Source organism: Neolamprologus multifasciatus, chromosome 22, assembly GCF_963576455.1.
Source record: "Neolamprologus multifasciatus chromosome 22, fNeoMul1.2, whole genome shotgun sequence".
Classification (NCBI taxonomy): Eukaryota; Metazoa; Chordata; class Actinopteri; order Cichliformes; family Cichlidae; genus Neolamprologus; species Neolamprologus multifasciatus.
Window position 1 is genome coordinate 27491702 of NC_140459.1, and position 17966 is coordinate 27509667.

At 39.5% G+C, this 17966-nt stretch overlaps 1 protein-coding gene across 5 annotated transcripts in view; it reads left to right on the forward strand.

Moving 5' to 3' along the window:
* Window positions 1-288: 288 nt before the first annotated feature.
* col22a1 (collagen, type XXII, alpha 1) overlaps window positions 289-17966 on the forward strand; it is an 89407-nt gene continuing 71729 nt past the window's right edge. The window contains exons 1-7 of one of the 5 annotated variants that reach the window (XM_085148870.1): window positions 289-1121; window positions 1359-1436; window positions 5406-5554; window positions 5652-6218; window positions 10855-10935; window positions 16243-16354; window positions 17689-17812. In XM_085148870.1, coding sequence (XP_085004996.1) covers window positions 5464-5554; window positions 5652-6218; window positions 10855-10935; window positions 16243-16354; window positions 17689-17812 — 975 coding nt within the window. In that variant the 5' untranslated portion in view covers window positions 289-1121; window positions 1359-1436; window positions 5406-5463. The other 4 variants (XM_085148874.1, XM_085148875.1, XM_085148873.1 and 1 more) reach the window with 4 other exon arrangements.

Genomic DNA, 17966 nt, shown 5'->3' on the forward strand with positions numbered 1-17966 from the left:
GCCTACTGGTGTTGCGAGGATATGGCAGCCTCGCTTCTGTCAGTCTGTCCCAGGGCAGCTGTGGCTACAACTGTGGCTTGCCTCCACCAGTGTGTGAATGTGAGAGTAAATGGGTGGATGACTGGACGTGTAAAGCGCTTTGGGGTCCCTAGGCGGGACTAGTAAAAGCGCTATACAAATACAGGCCATTTACCATCTATCTGAGGAAACTTGGGATGTCACAAAAAGGAAGCACTAAAACATCCCAAGGAAAGAAAAAAAACCCTTAAAAACGTTAAATTGGGAGAGAAAAACATGAGAAACCATAAAGTCAAGGAGACATATCAATTTGGATACAAGTATATATTTCATATGATAAAAATGTATATTAAATGAAATGTATGCGGTCTGACATGAGTGTAAACCAAGAAAAACAGCATAACATATAGATCACAGAGCTTTACTATAAGCCAGTGCAAGGACAGCCATTCAACACAAAGCTGAAAGCACAAGTGTTCTGTAATCATTTCCCCAACTTAAATACAGCCTTTTTCTAAAAGTGTGTTGCTGGTAGAAGCCAATAAGGCCCAGCCCACCGCCAGCCCCAGGGCGGCTCCGTTGTGGCTATAACAGTGGCAACGGCTGGACAGTTGAGGTGGTTGCCAAGAAGCCATGCCTCTACTTTAAGGGCAACACCTCAGATGGGTGCAGCTATGGAGGACCGAGAGAGAGAGAGAGGCAGAGAGGAAAAAAAGGACAAAAATATCCATAAAGTTGGCTCTATAATTGGCTGTGCCTCTTTGCCTTTTTTATGTGAGAGCACAGCCCAGTCAAGAACAGTAGAAGCTGCCTCGTCCCCAAGTGAAACCCTACACTTTCCCCCTTTGCAGTTCCCTCCCACCTTGTCCACTCATCCACAAGGTTGCTGAAGCTCACCTCACTTTTTAACAACACTCTGCACTGGATTGTCTCCCTGGATTATATTATAATCCCTTCGTGAGTTCTGATGCCTGCAGGGGTGACAGTTTGGATTATTATCAAGTGATAATGATGCTTTCCCAGTGCTGATTCAGGGTGTGAGCGCTGGAGGCAAAGACAGAAAGAGAGACACCTCCAGTGACACTGACTGAGTGACAGCCCAGGTAAGGGGGAAAAAGTCATGAAGTCTTCCATGTATTACTGCGTATTCTGCTTCCTTAAATGCTTTTTTATTCTTTAGCAGTTCTGTATTATTGGCTTTTTTTGTGTTTATGTGTTGCTCAGATCTGCTATCAGAAAACATACTTTTTTTTCTCTCCTCTCCTTTGGTTGCACATAAAAAAAGGCCTTTCTCTGTTTTTTGCATTGCGGGAATGATAAACGTGGTGCTTCTGTTATAGACATCTACACTGCAGTCCCAGGTCAACCATCAAGAGACGAAGTGGAAACAGGCCTGTTCGTAAGGAATCTGGTCCCAGGTTGGGATGTTGATATCCTGTTTTTAGCTTCACGTCAGATACTGTAGCTACGTAAAACTGCAGATTAATTCAGCTCCACGTTTTATATAATCAGTAATGAAAGAAAGATAAATTATAATCTGTTTGACATACAGAGTAATGAAGATTAGGAGCTTGAAACTAAATCTCATCGAGCTGAGCAGCTGAGATTTTTTGTAGGTTTTTTTTCATTGAAGCTCTTTGGGCTGAATTTCTGAGATGTTAAATGCACACTAATTGGACCAATTACAGTAATTTAGCTAAAGTGCCTGTTTTATTCATTAATAGCAACATTGAAACCAAGTAGCAGAAATGGCACAGTGGAGAATCAGATAAGGGCAATACCATACGCTAAAGATGTTTGTACAACCCACAGTGAACTTTCTATGTCACAGACTACATAGAAGCTAAAGCACAGTCAACAGGCTGTCGAGTCCCACCACAATATTTCCTGACTTTCTGTTTAGATCGTTTTGTAATTTAAAATAATATATTCTTACATTTGCTGTAGTTACGTTTACTTAATGCTCTTTCATTATACTTCATTCTCCACTATAGTCCTAAAAAGTCTAGTTAATCCGAGTAAATGATTAGCTTGACATTTTGGACAACACAGGTTGTCAGGTTTTCATGCCAAGAACTGGATCAACAGATTGACAGCTTGGAGGTGACTAGCTCTGCCTAGCATAACAACTGGAAACAGATAGCCTAGCTTTATTTAGATGATACAGAATTTACCTACCTGCTCAAGGGATGTTACGGTTAACTTTCATCCCATTCATTCCTTCATGAAAGTTGCCAAGGCCAGATCAGTTGGTGATCATCTGGCCGCTAGGGAAAAAAGTGTATTCCCTAGCAGTTGATGAGTGGCTGCAGGAAGGTGCTTGGCATCACTAAGTGAAACTGGTTCAAAAGATTTATACAAGGTTGAACTGAAAACCTCATTGCAAGTTTGTTGGCTGCTGCCAGATTGCTGGGATCACTGTAGTTTGTATAGAAAATGCTGACCTGTGTGCAAATACTTGTGAAACTGTGACAAGTCTTACACAAGTTGGCTACAGAGAATGTTTGCCATCAAAGTAAAATTTCATTTGTAAGTAACAACTTTTATTTAGCAGCCGAATAGTCTTTGTTTCCAGTTTGCATCACACTTTTTTGAAACTATCACTGAGTGGCAGTATGTGACTAAGGTCTACCTTATAACATAAGCAATCCTAATGTTTTAATGTGCTCAGTGAAGTCCAGCGCCCACCACAGAGTGGGCATAGCCACTGTTTGCGTGCATCTTGAAGCCTCAACATTACTATTTTAAATGAGTTTTTTTTTTTGCGTAACAAATTATTATATTCAGAGATGTGACTGGACTAATAAGTTGCATGCATTTTAGGGCATGTACAGATGCAACACATAGATGCAGATACCTGTTAATAAGTGCTACGTACAGTAACAAACTGATATTTACCCACATAAACTGAAGTTTTTTCTTGGATTTGTGATGCAAAATCATCACAAGCAGTCAGAGGTTTGGTTCAGTTCAACAACCTCTGTAGTTTTTATGAAGGGACAAACTATCCAAAATGCCCAAAAGATGATTTTTTTTGTTTGTTTTTTGTTTGAATCAAACATGTTAATTTTTTCACTGAAGTTGGGCATTTCAACATGGGACTCTATGTTGACTCACTTTTGGCACTGGCCTCAGGTGGCTATGGATCAACTAAAGTGTTTGACATTTTGGCTGAACTTTTCAACCCCAGATATATTTATTTGTTGCCAACACTTCTCCAGATTGTTGAAATTCAGATGCAAAACCTTCTAAAATCATGTGTTTTAAGCTTCTACTTTTAAAAAAAAAAATATATATATCAATATCAAGTTTTCTAATGACTGTTAGGAAAAGGTGAATTACCTGCTCCTTCCGTTATAGGAAAACTACACAGCACTGCTTTATTTCTGGAAGTTAAAAGTTACTATCCACCACCAAAAATGTATCTTTTTCTTTCTGGAAAACATACATTAAAAGCACAATTGAGTGAAAATATCACAACAGTAAAAGATGGTTTATATTATTGCTTTCCAAGCTGTGCATTACTCAGACTTTCCTCAACTTTCCCTGCAATGAGATCAGGATGAGCCTGTGTTATGGCTACAGTCAGCCACACATCAATCTTAATAGCAGGCATCACAACCACTTGTGTACAATAAGATCAAGAATAGTATTAAGTTTAAAAGACAGGCTCCTCTCAGTGCCACCCAGAGACAACAGCATAAAAATGATTCAAACAGAGGTAGACTGATGTCTGCTACAACATGATCAAACCTGTAAAAATGGCACTCTAGCAGTTAGATGTGTGTTTAAATGCATATTTTAAAGAGTAAGAAATTACTTTGGTTAACTTTTGCAGTTTATCATCATAAAACATCACAGACCTGACATTGTCCTTATGTGGTTGGAGTTGATATATATGCAGCAAATTCCAACACTCTTTACCAAGTCCAGTTTTTCTCTGGATGAAGTATTCACTGCTGCTATAAAACAAAAAAGTGTGTATTTTAGTCTTAGGTTTCAATTATCATGTCCTGAGAATGAAAGACATTTCCTTCCAGCTTTCATACCAAAGCGGAGACAGTAAAATACTGGACCATAGTGGAGATGAGATTTTTCTTTTTCTTTGACACATATAAGGTGTCTAATGCAGTTTAAAATGTAGCTATTGGAATGCTAACAATTGCCTTCTTTGTCCAATGATTGTCAAGACTTGTTTGTAAAGAAAATACCGTATTTTCCACACTTTAAGGCGTACTTAAAATCCTTTAATTTTCTCAAAAATCAATAGTGCGCCTTATAATCCGGTGCGCCTTGAATTCTGGTCGTGCTTACTGACCTCAAACCGATTTTATGAGGTACATGGCACTCAAAAATCTGTTAAAAAATGTTTTAATATGACTTTGCTAAGATAAAAAGCCGCACCGCTTGATGGATTACGGCTACTGTAGTCAGGAGCCTCGCGGACTATTCCAAAACTCCATCTGCTTCAAGTCACAAAGTCAAATCATCTTTAATAAAATGGTCAATGTTGCTGCTTTACCAGGTGTAACAAAAAGTTTAACATCCAGGCATCCATTAAAACATAATATATCAAATTCTGACGGAGTTAGAAGTTAGCAGGAAGTTAGCTTGCTAGTTTCCACCTAAACAGGATATAGCATGTTCTGACTGAGAGATTTGGGAAAAATTTTAAACGTACAGCTCTGCTATCACTTCCAACATAAATGAAGACAGAAAACTAAACAGCAGTGATGTCTGTAGGGTTACTGAAGTTAGGCTAGCTGGTACATAATAATGTGGTATGTGATCGCTAGCGACACAGCTATGTTAGCATAACAAACACAGTGAAGCTGGAGCATGAACGCTAACTCCACTCGATAAAAGTTAACGTGAGAGTTCCCGATTGTTAGGGACAAATGCAATTGCATGGCCAAGATTCAGTCAGGAGAACAATTGAGATAATCCATCCACAATATGAGGTTTATTGTTAATATACTGCAACAACATGGGGATAGAGCAGCTGTGATAGAATTCAACATCAATGAATCAATGGTACGGAAGAGGAGGAAGCAAGTTGACTTATCTGACTGCTTTGTTTCACTTAATGCGCTTTATAATCTGGTGCGCCTTATGGTCCGAAAAATACGGTAAATCCCATTTTTTGATTGCATAGGTCTAGCGTTCAGAGGGATTTCTACTTGACCCATCTGGAGTTAGGGTAGATTTTGTTTTTTTGAGCCAGTGTCAATTGGCCACTTTTCAGAAACTATACATTTCACAGATCAATTAAAACACTTCTCAAATAGGCAATATAAATATAAATGCAATAAATAGAAATATATAAATATTTTTAATTAAATTGAATAGAATTGAACTGAATTGTGATTTTATTCATCTCTCCACAGACTGAACAACTTGATGGTTATAATAAGCTAAACAAAACAGACTGAAGCCAAGGCTGAGATGGAATTAAGACTGGGATTTAGGATCACCCTGGTCTTGGTCATCCTGGCCTTGACTCTTTCCAGTGAGAAGGTGGAAGCACAAAGAGCAGGTAAGACCATTATGATTAGAATTTCTGTTGTAATAGCAGCCTTAGAACATTTATAGACTGTATGTGTTAAAATCCTTGCTGCATCTGCCTTCTCTAGGTTGTAAAAACGTCCACTATGACTTGGCTTTTATCCTGGATACATCATCCAGTGTTGGAAAGGAGAACTTTGAGAAGATTAGGCAATGGGTGTCTAACCTGGTGGAGTCTTTTGATGTAGCACCTGACAAGACAAGAGTAGCCGTGGTTCGCTACAGTGACCGACCAACCACTGAGTTCAACCTAGGGCAACACAAGACCCTGGAAGATGTGAAGCGAGCTGCAAGCAACATACGCTACCTGGGGGGAAATACAATGACTGGGGATGCTATCAACTACACAACCAGCAACATCTTCACAGTGCAAAATGGAGCGAGGCCGGTCGCCAGAGGCATTCAGAAGGTAGCCATTCTTCTCACAGATGGCCGAAGCCAGGATTATGTTTTGGAGCCGTCCAAGAAAGCTGCCAAAGCGGACATCAGGATGTTTGCTGTGGGCATAGGGGAGGCTCTGAAGGAGGAGCTGGAAGAGATTGCAGCGGAGCCAAAGAATGCCCATGTTTTCCATGTAACAGACTTCAATGCCATTGACAAGATCAGGGACAGGCTGAGGAGGAGGCTGTGTGAGAGTAAGTCAGCCATCGGGACCACTGCCAACAAAACACTCACACTGCATGCCGCATGGCTTCTTTTTGAAGTTATACTTTGAACAGCCTGCCTCAGTTGCAATATGCACTTCATCAAACTGACTCTTATTTTAACCTTTTAACCACTGTGAAAAGAGGAAAGACCCTAACCACAAAACCCCACCCCAACCACACAGAGATGCACATGCACACTGAGCTATCCCGGCTTCTTGTGACTGAATATGAAGCCGTTGCAAAAATTAGCTCGTAAATGACAGTTTCCCGACCAAGACATATCTGTGGTACAGCTGCCTTTTCAACTGCTGCTATACTGCAGAGGCATTTAGCAGTAGAAAGCTTGTCTTAGTGTTAACCTCAATGCTTTCTCCACTGGTGTGCTGAGAAAATGTTTCAACATGGAAACACAAAACAGTTTACACTGCTAACTTAATCAGTTAAAATAGACTTAAAATATTCTATCTTAACAACTTTTTTAGCTTTGTAGCAAAGCAGGGACCCATCCGTTTGCTAGCATTTTTATGGGGATGATGGATGCTTCCCGCGCCAACGCTTAAAATTCCTGCCTAAAATTAGCCAGACTGGAAAGAAAGGGATGCCATGAGTCTTAACCACAAACAAGAAATGCTAAAATGGAAATGACATGATTACATGGTTTACTTAAGGATGAGCAATGACAAACCCTCAACTTTTATTTTAACCTGGTGCTAACCTGTCAGGCAAAAGCAGTAATTCCTGTCAAGAATGTGATGAGTAAGACTAAAATGCCTTCATTCTTTTTTGAGGGTGTATCATGTTACAAAGTTACATACCTCTTGTGCTTTAAAGGCAGCTTGTAGTTTTGTCTTAAAGCCAGTAACCTCTGACTCTTGACTCATAGGTTTTGAACGAGGCACTCAATAAGATTGTATTTTTAAATCATACTTTATCAACTTCAACAAGCCAAAGGCTATATTCAGTCAGGTAAAAAAAGTTTCAGTGTTTTCTTTCTATAATCTCTAAAATCACCACGGGTGAGCCTCCAAGTACATCAGTGGTCAGCAAAACTGGCTGCCTGAGCGATGTGAGTTATTTTCACCCAGAAAATTATAGCTCTAATGTTTCAAGTGGGTCAGCTACAGTGGCTCAAATGTCCATGTTAGATGTTTTCACCTTTTAATCTATAGTTTTAAAAATGGACACTATTTATTCTGTGCTACACTGATTCGACAGAGCATGTGTGGCCTCACCTAAGAACACAAAATCCTAAGATTGCATATTTGACCTTACATGTCCATTCTCCACATAACAGACAAGGGGCACCCAGATGGTGTTTAAAAATTCACCAGCTATAATAGTGACAGGGAACACAGCTAATAGCAAAAATGAATAATTTACCAGTTTATGGCTGAAAACAGATGCCACATGCAATGCATACATTTTTGATGATACTTCTGTAACAGAGATTCATTCCCAAAGGCAAGTTTTACACTGCTTCCACTTTAACTCACAGCCAGACCCCGAAATTATAGCCTTAGGGCCACAAATCTGAGAGTAGCTCAAGTATTTAGCATGCTCAAGTGACATCACCATCTTAAAAAAAAAAAAGAGTGATGTGCTTATATATATTTTACAGAATGGTCATTTTTGGCTAACTTTGGCTTTATAAACAGTATAAGCCAAAGGTCCTATCTAACGTCTAAATTTTTCTTTTTTTTTAAAAATTAAGGCACAAGCAGACACAAGCAAAAAACGGTCTCCTCCAGCTTTGCTCCCAATGAAAAATGTCAAGCCCAAATTAAAAACAATGCACAAGAAACTGAAATAACTGCACTACTTGGGGCATGATAAAGTATTCAAGAGGTGACAGGCGCTCATAATCAGTGCTACAGGTTAAAAGCCTTTCTGCAGTGAAGATTTTTACAGCCGTGAATTGGAAAAAAAAATTGGATTTTTAGCAAATAATAGGGAATTTGGAGTGTCTCACTTGTCAGATAATATATGCAGGATAGCATTCAGGGTTAGACAAATCAATGACATAATAACAGGTTTCATGATATAGTGATTCCAAAGGGTAACACGATTTGGATTTGCTGCTGTTGACTGAAAGTTAACACAAGGGAGCCGATCAGGGTGAGTTTCAAAGAGTGGAGGATACAGGTTTGTCTTGATAAAAATGCGGTTTAATTTCAGCAATCAACAGAGTGGAAAGTTTATCATGGCACTTAGAGCAAAAGAATGACCATAAAACGGCAAGTCTGCATGTCTAAGTTTACAACTATGCTAGCAGCTCTGAGGCGGTACAATGCATAGCATTGCGTTATTTTGAGCCAAATGCTAATGTCAGTTTAAAATGAGCGTGATATTTCTGTTAACAGATTCTATGTACCCACTTGTGTGGTATATGATGTTTACAATGTTTTGCAATGATGGTCACACTAACAACTGCATTTTGTGAACATGTGCCTGTAAACAATCGTGTAATGCATAAAGCCTAAGAGTTAGCACAACACATATGCAATATATGGTTAGTCTTCTATTATAAGTGCACTGCTAGCATGCTAGCAAGCTAGCAAGCATATGGACGATCACTGGTGCTGTTGACACATCCTCTGTCTACTTTTAAAAAATTTTATGGTTCCCCCTTATCATGCTTAGCCTTGATCCTAGTCAGTGATGTTAAGAAATGCTCGTAAAATCCACATAAAGAGGCCAACCCATCACTGGTATTGTTTTTTTTAGCATTACACTGATAGTGTAATGCTAAAAAAATTTAATGCAAAAAAATGAAGTTGATGTTAGTCAAGCTCTTTCTAGCTGGTATTGCATGGTAGCTCAAAATTTGTACTGTTCTGTGTTCAGAATTTAATCAGCTTTGGCAAGCTCTTCAACACCGAGAGCTGAAATGCAGCCTCAAATCATTACAGAGCCTCCTCCATGTTTTACAGATAGCTGTAGATTCCCACTGTTGTAGGTGTCCTGACCTCCTTTCTGAAGTCAGGACACCTACAACAGTGGGCATTGTTGTAAGGTAGACGTGTACCTTACAATGATTTGAACTGAAGTGTAAAATTAGTTGTTATTAATATCAGCCCAACTCTTGTGTAATTTGACATACCTCATCCTTTTCTTCCTGTTTCCCTTACCTTAAGACTGGGTTCTTGACAGCCACCCTTTCACTGAGACCACTTTGATGGGGCTTCAGTGAACAGTAGATGGAAGAACTAAAGGACCGCACACATCTCCTGACGCTGTGTCATGTCTTTGCTGGATTTTTAACTTTGTGTTAAGGATTTCACTATAAGATGCTTTTAACCTGTGTCGTTAGCATTTTAGACTTCAAAATTACCATCAAATAGCTCTTTGGGAATCACATTAATGGTGCGAAAGTAGTATTTTATGCCTGTTATACTGTGTCACATTTGGCTTTTTTTGTCAAGACACAGCACTACTTTAATGTTTGAATGATTCATAGGTGAGGGTTAGTTGGCTTAATTAACAAAAAGTAAGCAAACAAACAAACTCCTTTGAAAACGATAAAAAAAAAAACTCAAAGACTGGACTAAAAATGAAAATTAGTAATAAAGCAACCGATGTATGATGGAAAACTTTCAAAGTCCTCCAGAAACTATGGCTCAAGACAGCTTTAAAAGTTATTGGAATAAAAATATAAAGAATAAATGATGGTGGAGTGAGACTTTTGCACAGGACTGTATTTGAATATTTGCACTGATTCTTTTTGTTTTTTGAGTATTCGTATGTTCTGTGAATAGCCAGACATCCAGCTGCATACACTATAGTACAATGAGAAATAAAAAATCAACAATTAAAATGATAAAACAAATCAACATTAAGTTAACAGACGTTATTCCAGCACAATAAGAAATAGCCACCAGCTCTTCATGAACTTAAGTGAGCCCTGAATTCTGTACCTGAGTTGTTCTATTTTGAGGTGTATCATTATGTCCTCCACCCAGCGTTTATGGGAAGGCAGTGAGGCCTTGTTGACATATTAACATTTGGCTGGGATAAAGTTTGCCGTGTTCACATTTCTTTAGTGTGTCGGCACGCTCACATGTGATTATTAGTGCGTGTGCTTTATGACACAGTTTAGTAAAAAACAAACAAATGAAAAACAAACGTAAACTCACGCGAACCAGCAAAATCAATATGAATGAAGGTTATCTGTATCCATGGATTAACCAGGAGTGAAGAGATCCTCAGAAACTGTCGGTCACATTAAGCAAACGTTTACATCTATGAAACTAGACAGCACCCTTCACAGAAGCTGGCATCCTGACACAGAAAATGGCTCTCCTGCCAACCTGAAGGGTTTGCCTTTCTTGCTGTCATCACCATCACTGAGCTGCGCGTGTGTGGAAATATAACACTGTCACCCCACCTACTATAAAATCAGTTTAGAGATTGTGTTTCAAAGATCCGACTGCTTCCTTTAACAATATGCCACTTCACATCTCTTACGTCTGACCTCTCAGAACGTTTCCCGCTGATTGCTTCTTCTAATAAAACAGTAACGAGATTCGATTTTGAACAGGAAGATACCGGGTTACCATATCTTTCTCCCCATGGTCCAATAAGAGCACGAGCGTGTCTAACTGAATTATTTTTGCTTTCTCCTCAGATGTCCTGTGTCCAAATATGAAGGTTCAACCTGATCGGTTTAAGCCCGGCAGCACCAGTTATGGTCTTGAAGAGGTTCCAGGTATGTGCAAACTGCTGCTTTCCTAACAGCAACATGCAGCACTGGCAATACGTGTCAACCACAAGGTCAGGTCTTTATTTCTGAAAGCATTTCCTACATTTTCCAAAAACATTTATTGCATGCTAAGAGTTTGTTCTCACACACAGTTTCTCTCTCTTTCCATGAGAGAGTGAAGTGGTTTAATTCATGACCAGGAAGCTGCTGGCAGCTCTCTAAATATACTTGTGAAAACAAAACACTCGTCTTTTTCAAAATCAAGTTTGAAAGTGGGCCAATTCAGAGCTTCACCTCATGGTTCGTCTCTCTTTACCAGTATGGTTGACCTGCTGGTGGGTTGATCTCTTGCTCCAAGATACTTGAACTTACTTTTCTATCTAGGATAGACTCCTCAGCTTTATCTGAAGCGAGGTCACCATCCTTTTCTGGGAGATAACAGTTCTGAAGAGTTTATCCATTTCATCTGCATCAAACTCAAACCTTTCAGATGACCACTTGAGGCGCCGCCACTTTATCTGTAGAAAGACGTGACCTCTCAGTACACTCAGTGTTTGTTATTGCAGCTTCACTATTGAAATCCAGGCTATGTAAGTCACAAACAAGAGTCAAGACAAGGCGCTGCTCTTTTTAAGATAAGCAGTGAAGAAGCTGCTGTTTCACTAGCATGTAGCGCTCCATAATTAGATGTTTTTATTCCACACATTCCACACTGCTGTGTTAAAGGTTCTTCTCTGAGGTCTTGAAAACCGTTTACCCACCAGTTATAAGAGTGTGTTCTGGGAAATCTCAGTTCCTGTCTGTGTCTCCCACCCACATCCATCACAGTAAGAGAAAAAACAGATGCACAGGCATGAGTGTTTGGACTCGTGCTAAGTCCAGGTTCAAGGAAAAAGAGATGTAAGAGCACCGAAAAGCTATGTTTTTAGCTTAACATACTTGGCTGGCACAGGGTCCTCTGTTGATTTATTCAGGAAAGACAGACTTTGATTTCTTTAAAAAAAATCACTTAAAACCTGGACATCCTTCCATCTTTTTTGGATATCTTTTGGTCAGCATCACAACTCTACTGGACCTCACTGCGTACACCCTGAAGAGGCTGCTGAATGACAGCCAAAAACACGTTACTTCTTAAGGACAGCTTATCAAAACTGCATGTCTTTAGACATGTGGGAGGAAAACCACACAGACATAACATGGAAACTTGAAACAGAAAGACACCAGCTGGCAATGAAGTTAAATATAACAACATTAATGAAATGAAATAAAAAAAACAAAACCAAATATATCTGTTTTGGACAAAAAATAACTGGCTAAGTTTAAGACTTGTGTTTGTTGATGCAACATCTGCAAATCAAATATGGATGACAATGATTTCTATTTAACATAACAGCCCACTTTTTTTAAATTCCCCTCTCGCCCCTGTCGGGCCGTCTTTATCCTTCAAACTCAGGTCTTCTACAAGAGGCCTGGGAGCTCGAGGGTCCTGTGCAGTATCTATATCTATATTTCCTTTTACTTCAGAAACAGCTTTAAACCACTGATGGAAGTCGTGAGTCAATTACTGAGAGACAGGGTCATTAGTGCTCCTTGATTTAATGTGATGAATATGACTTTAAATAGTAGTAAAGTTGTTGACAATTAAAGTAGATAATTGTCAACAACAGACTTTTAAAAGTTCCCAGATGTATTTTTCAGTTTAGTAAAAAGGCAACAAACTAACAAAATTCAGATGAGATGAGGAACGTCTCATTAGCTAATAACTTGTGATTGACAATGAACATACACAGGATAGTCCTAAATTTGAAACCGTCCAAAATATAAAATTTTTTAAAATTCAATTTGATTTCAAATTTCGATGAAATTAGTTACTGAACCTGTAAATTCATCAGGCGAGTGTTTGCAGACGTCCCAGCATGGAGCTGTTTTTCTGTAGCATCCGTATAGATTGTCAGTCTGCTGGCATCCACAGCTCTCACATTCAGTGATTAAGTGCAACATCAATATGGAGTTGCACACTGAGCTATGATGTGAAGTCTACTTTTTAGACTACATTTATTTCCTGGTGAGAAAAACTATGGTTTAGCTGTTAACTATCCACTACTGGATGCACCAGCGAATGGCAGTGGCATGTTATTCCTGCCTGATTAGTCTGTACTTTAACCACATAATCTTATAATCATCAGTTAATTTCTCACAATTATTTGAGAGATCTTCTGTGAAATATTACGAGCTAGTAAAACTGAACTTTTAAATACTTCAGTGCATATTTGTTTATTGTATTTCAGTTTTGCTAAATGAACAGTATTTCCCGTCATACTGCAGTCAGGTTTTAAGAGTATATATTGGACTAAAGTACAGAACCCTTTGAGAAAGCTTTATCCCTGATGTATCCTCTTAGAGTTACGCTGACTTTTTGACTGAAAGAGTGTTTTCATGATCAGACACAGCGTCACTTTGTGCTGTCATGACACATTATCACATCCTCGTCACTGGGCGAGTGCTAATTATGTGGTTTGGCTTTTTCTCTCAGCCGCAAAAGAAATTAGAACAAACTTTTGATAAATCACTGAAAGCCACTGATGCTTTCTTAAGCAGATGTGTCACTTTGTCAGATGCGCTAGGCACTCGTACTGGAATAAATCCTCTGACCAAAGATTTGTTTGTCAGATCTTGTTCCAGTGGAAAACTCTATGGGAAACACTTCTCTTGTACCCAGACTATAGAATACTGTGGAACAGGCCATGAATACACTCCACACTGCACTGATTTATATTTGCTTTACATTTAGTTACAGCTAAACACTATCATAATTTTAAATTCCATCATAATTACTCATTTTTTATACTTTAACTGTTCCCATAGTGTTGTCTGGAAGCAAAGGCAGCCCAATGAAAATGTTCAGTTTTTATTTCACTTTAGCACCAGTAGATACAGCACAGGGGTGCTTATTGACTTATTTTCTCTAATGTATGTAACACAGTAACACAGACAGTTGCGTCACAATCAGGTCTTTTCTGCGAGCAAAAACCTGCTGTGGGCTCCACTTGGGGCGAAATGTTATCACACAGCGGTCTGAGGTCTGACGCTCCCTGACATGATAAAGATGTCTGGGGATTTCCAAGCTGCAGTCGCTCTGTAAATGCAGCTAACTTTAAGATGTACAATGTCAAACTTGCTTGAGCAAAGTACTTTTTTTCAGTTTGCGGGTAAGCACACCGAGATTTTCTCTTCATACAGACACACGGTGTTTATCATTGCTACTCCTGCAGGTCCTTCTTATAATTACACAACAAATGCCTCTGTGCTGGTGCACAGGGAGTGCAGTTCTCTTTGCTAAATGTCAAGACTATTTGCCACTTATTATGATTTGACAGCCAAGAGACCTGCGGTTTGAATGAGACTTGTATTTATCATGGGCTGTCTAGTCAGACCCCCTCAGGGTACCGAGCACACACAAGAGGCTGCGGAGCATCTCCGTGGCTCCGCGCTCACTATCTACTGTACAAATGTTGCCATCTGCTCCCATCAAAAGAATGCTGTGTGTATGCGCTCGCCTTTCCCAGTCGGTGAACTCATCTGGCTTTTGCCGCAGATCACCCCAGTGGTCGTTTTTGGCTGTCCAAAATAACTTTTTGGGTTGATTATACGCTATCTGCTGCCAGTTCAAATTACAGCTTTGTGCTCAGATTTGGCCCCAAAGAGCCACAGAAACAGCATGGTGTGCACGATGCAAGCACAGTGACAGGGAGAATCGAGGCCAGTGTAACTCACAGCTGCGTGGCTTCCTCGAGCAACTGATAACCAGCAAACATCGCTCTTGTACAGCAAAGATTTACTTTTTTACTTGTTAAGTTGTCAACTACTCAAAGTGTTTTCTTTCAGGTAGCAAAGGATCACACGTATATCAGCAGACGTTTTAAAAATAACCCAACTGAGACTGGGGGGGATTTTGCAAGTATCCCATCCCATGGTTTAAATAAGGCAAAAGTCTCAGGTATCAGAACACAGCAACAAATCCTTTTTGGATTTTTCTGCATGAACATGGTGAGAAAATTAAAGATGACTCACATTAGATGTCAGGCTTAAGAATGTGTGTGTGTTTGAAGCTGTGTTTTCCATTTACCTAATATACAGTGCCAAATCACAACAGTCGCCTCAAGGCGCTTTATATTGCACAGTAGATCGTACAATAACAAACAACAAAAAAGCTAAGGCAAAATTGATGACTCTTGTGTTTTAAGTGAGCAAAGAAACAGCACCATCTGGTGGCCAGTAAAGGTAACCTAACTAATAAGGCTGTTTCCTCATCAAATGAATGAAAGACAATGAGAAATGTTTCCGTGTGTGTGCGTTTGAGCAAAGAGAAAGTCTCCACCCACTGCTGAGTGAATAAAATAATTGTTAACGGTGCATGCGAGGCACGTTACTGACAGATAAAGCAGCTGTTGTGTGCGGCTGATGGCAGATCAGTTACATCTGTCATGAAGACTTTTGATTCTAACGTTATTTTTTGCTCTGTTGCTAATGACACAGGGGCAGGCTACGTGTGCGCTTAACCACCTGCTTCCAAGCTATTTCCTATGACATCCACTGAGCTTTTCTGCCAGACTCTCGCATTACCACCTTAATGCTGCGGTTTCCTCTTTGAAAGATTAGTGCGCTGCTGTTATTATTCCCACTAGAAGTCTCACACAGATTTTGCTGCATAACTAGGGCTGTGCAGGAAAATGTTCAGGCTGTTCTCATTCTGTTGACTCACTTATGCCGCAGTCTGCTTTCCGGAGAGCTCAGACTACACAACATAGGCTAACCACCAGCTTTCAGTGAGAGCTGCTGGACACACTGGCAGCATTAGTGCTGCACAAGCGCTCGTCTTACTGGCATCGCCATAGCTACAGCTACTTGTTTGTTGTACAAGGGAGTGTCCTCTCTAAACCACCTAACTATGGTCTGTGGTCACACCACTTCAAATCACACGCTGCAGAACAATGTACACACAGATGCGCTCTCTCAGACTCACACGAGGACCTTACCAGCAGTGGAAACGAGCTTTTTTCCCCCCATTCTGGCAACAAATCTAACAAATATTTAAATGGTCCAGAAAACATCTGTATTTTCCAGTTGTCCATTAATTCAGCAATTCTTCAAAAAGTCAAAAACACAGTCGATGCAGGGTGTGGTGGGACTGACCCAGTTAAACTTCAGTGTACCCCCTAGAAATCTGACAAAGCCATAACTCAACTTTAGTCTGGCATGAATTTTTTATGTGTGTGTGGAGTCCAACTAGGCTTTTTTACTGTGTTGCTGCAGGATTTGACCTGATGGAGTATTTCAACGTGAGAGATATTCTGGGAACCAGAGCTGAAGATGGACAAAGTTCATATGTTCGCCTTGGCACCATGCCTATAGTACAAAACACAGAGTAAGTGACCTGCCCATTATGCTTTAAACAGCTCAGCTTGTTTTTGAGCCCTGTCAATGCACGTGAAAGTGGCAAAAAGGAAGTCTCTGAAGTCTCCAAAAATTCATCCTTTTACATCTCAGTTCTGGCTGAAAAGGAAATGTTTCCTGCACAACAACTCCAACAATGAGGAGATTCAAAGCCAAACACAACTAAGACCAACTTGCAATACATTATGACACAATCCCATGTGAAACATCATTACGATGTAGCTATATTAATGACATCTTCTGTATATTAACCTTATGGAGTTAGAGTTGATATGTCGCTATCTCAACACAGCCAGATGAAATGTCAGTAAATGTGGTATTAAAAAGAGACACTTTCTTTGGCAGCTTTGAAACAACCACTAGCCATCTACTTAAGTACTAATGACACCAATTTAGTCTTTTTTAGACTTATTCCTGACATCCTGAGATCCATAAAGGGATAAAGGGAAGTCATTTTGAAGGCTCAGAACTGGCCAACCAGGAGAACGTGGATGTCTTCTCCCCATTTGTCAAATGTTTTTGTCTCATTAAGTGTGTTTTCGGTCTGCACTGTTTTTTATATAGGACGCTACAGAAAAAATAAAATTAGCTAACTCTTAAAGCTAAAAATAAATACACCTTAACTAGTATTCTGCTTTGATGGTGCAAATGTCTAAACTAAAGCACCAAAACACAGTTTTTGGTGAAGTTTAAACCTTTTTTTGTTACTTGTTACTTGGTGGCTAAGCTAGCCGTGTCAATTTTCAGTATTTATGCTAAGCTAACTTGTAGCCATAGAGAGCCTAAAAAATAGGTTTGACTACAGTAACATGCCCCATTGATTTTTGAAGTTCCTTTTGAAGTGTCATGGTGCGCATTTTTACCACCGTGGTGTTTTGAAACAGAAGAACAAGCGCTGGATTTGTGAAAGAATGATTTTGGCTAACAAGGTGTCAATCCCAAATTGTTAGCCAGTGAGCATCCTGGCTAATCCTATTCTTTGAAAGGTTTTTCCAGTTTTCAAATTTTACAGAATTCTGAGCTTTTCCTTTATGAATATTAATTCAGATGTGAACAGTTTATTTTATTTTGCTGTTTCTATAAATACACAGGCAACAGTTTGAATATAAGAAGTCAGTGTAAAACTGCTAAGAAGAGCAGGAAGAGTAGCTACAAACACACTGGTTGCTAGGTAAAACACTGGGACTGTGTTTAACCTTATACATTAATATTTCAACTGCTGTACAGCCAATGCAACTGTTGGTTTACCACATCCACTAAAAAGGGAAAATAAAGCAGTAATAATAATGTACTTTTATTCCACAGAGATGTGTTTCGTCAAGGGCTGCCAGACGAATATGCCTTTGTGACCACATTTAAATTCAGGAAAACCTCGAGGCGTGAAGACTGGTACCTCTGGCAGATTTTTGACAAATATGGAATTCCACAGGTGAGTGAGCCAAATGTAAATAGTGACAGATGTACATGTCTCTGCATGTGGCCCAACTTGGAGAATTACATCATCGAATGGGCTCACCTCGCTGACTTCTCTTTTTCATTCAATATTTTATTTATTTTTGTACATTCATTACTTCCCCCTATGG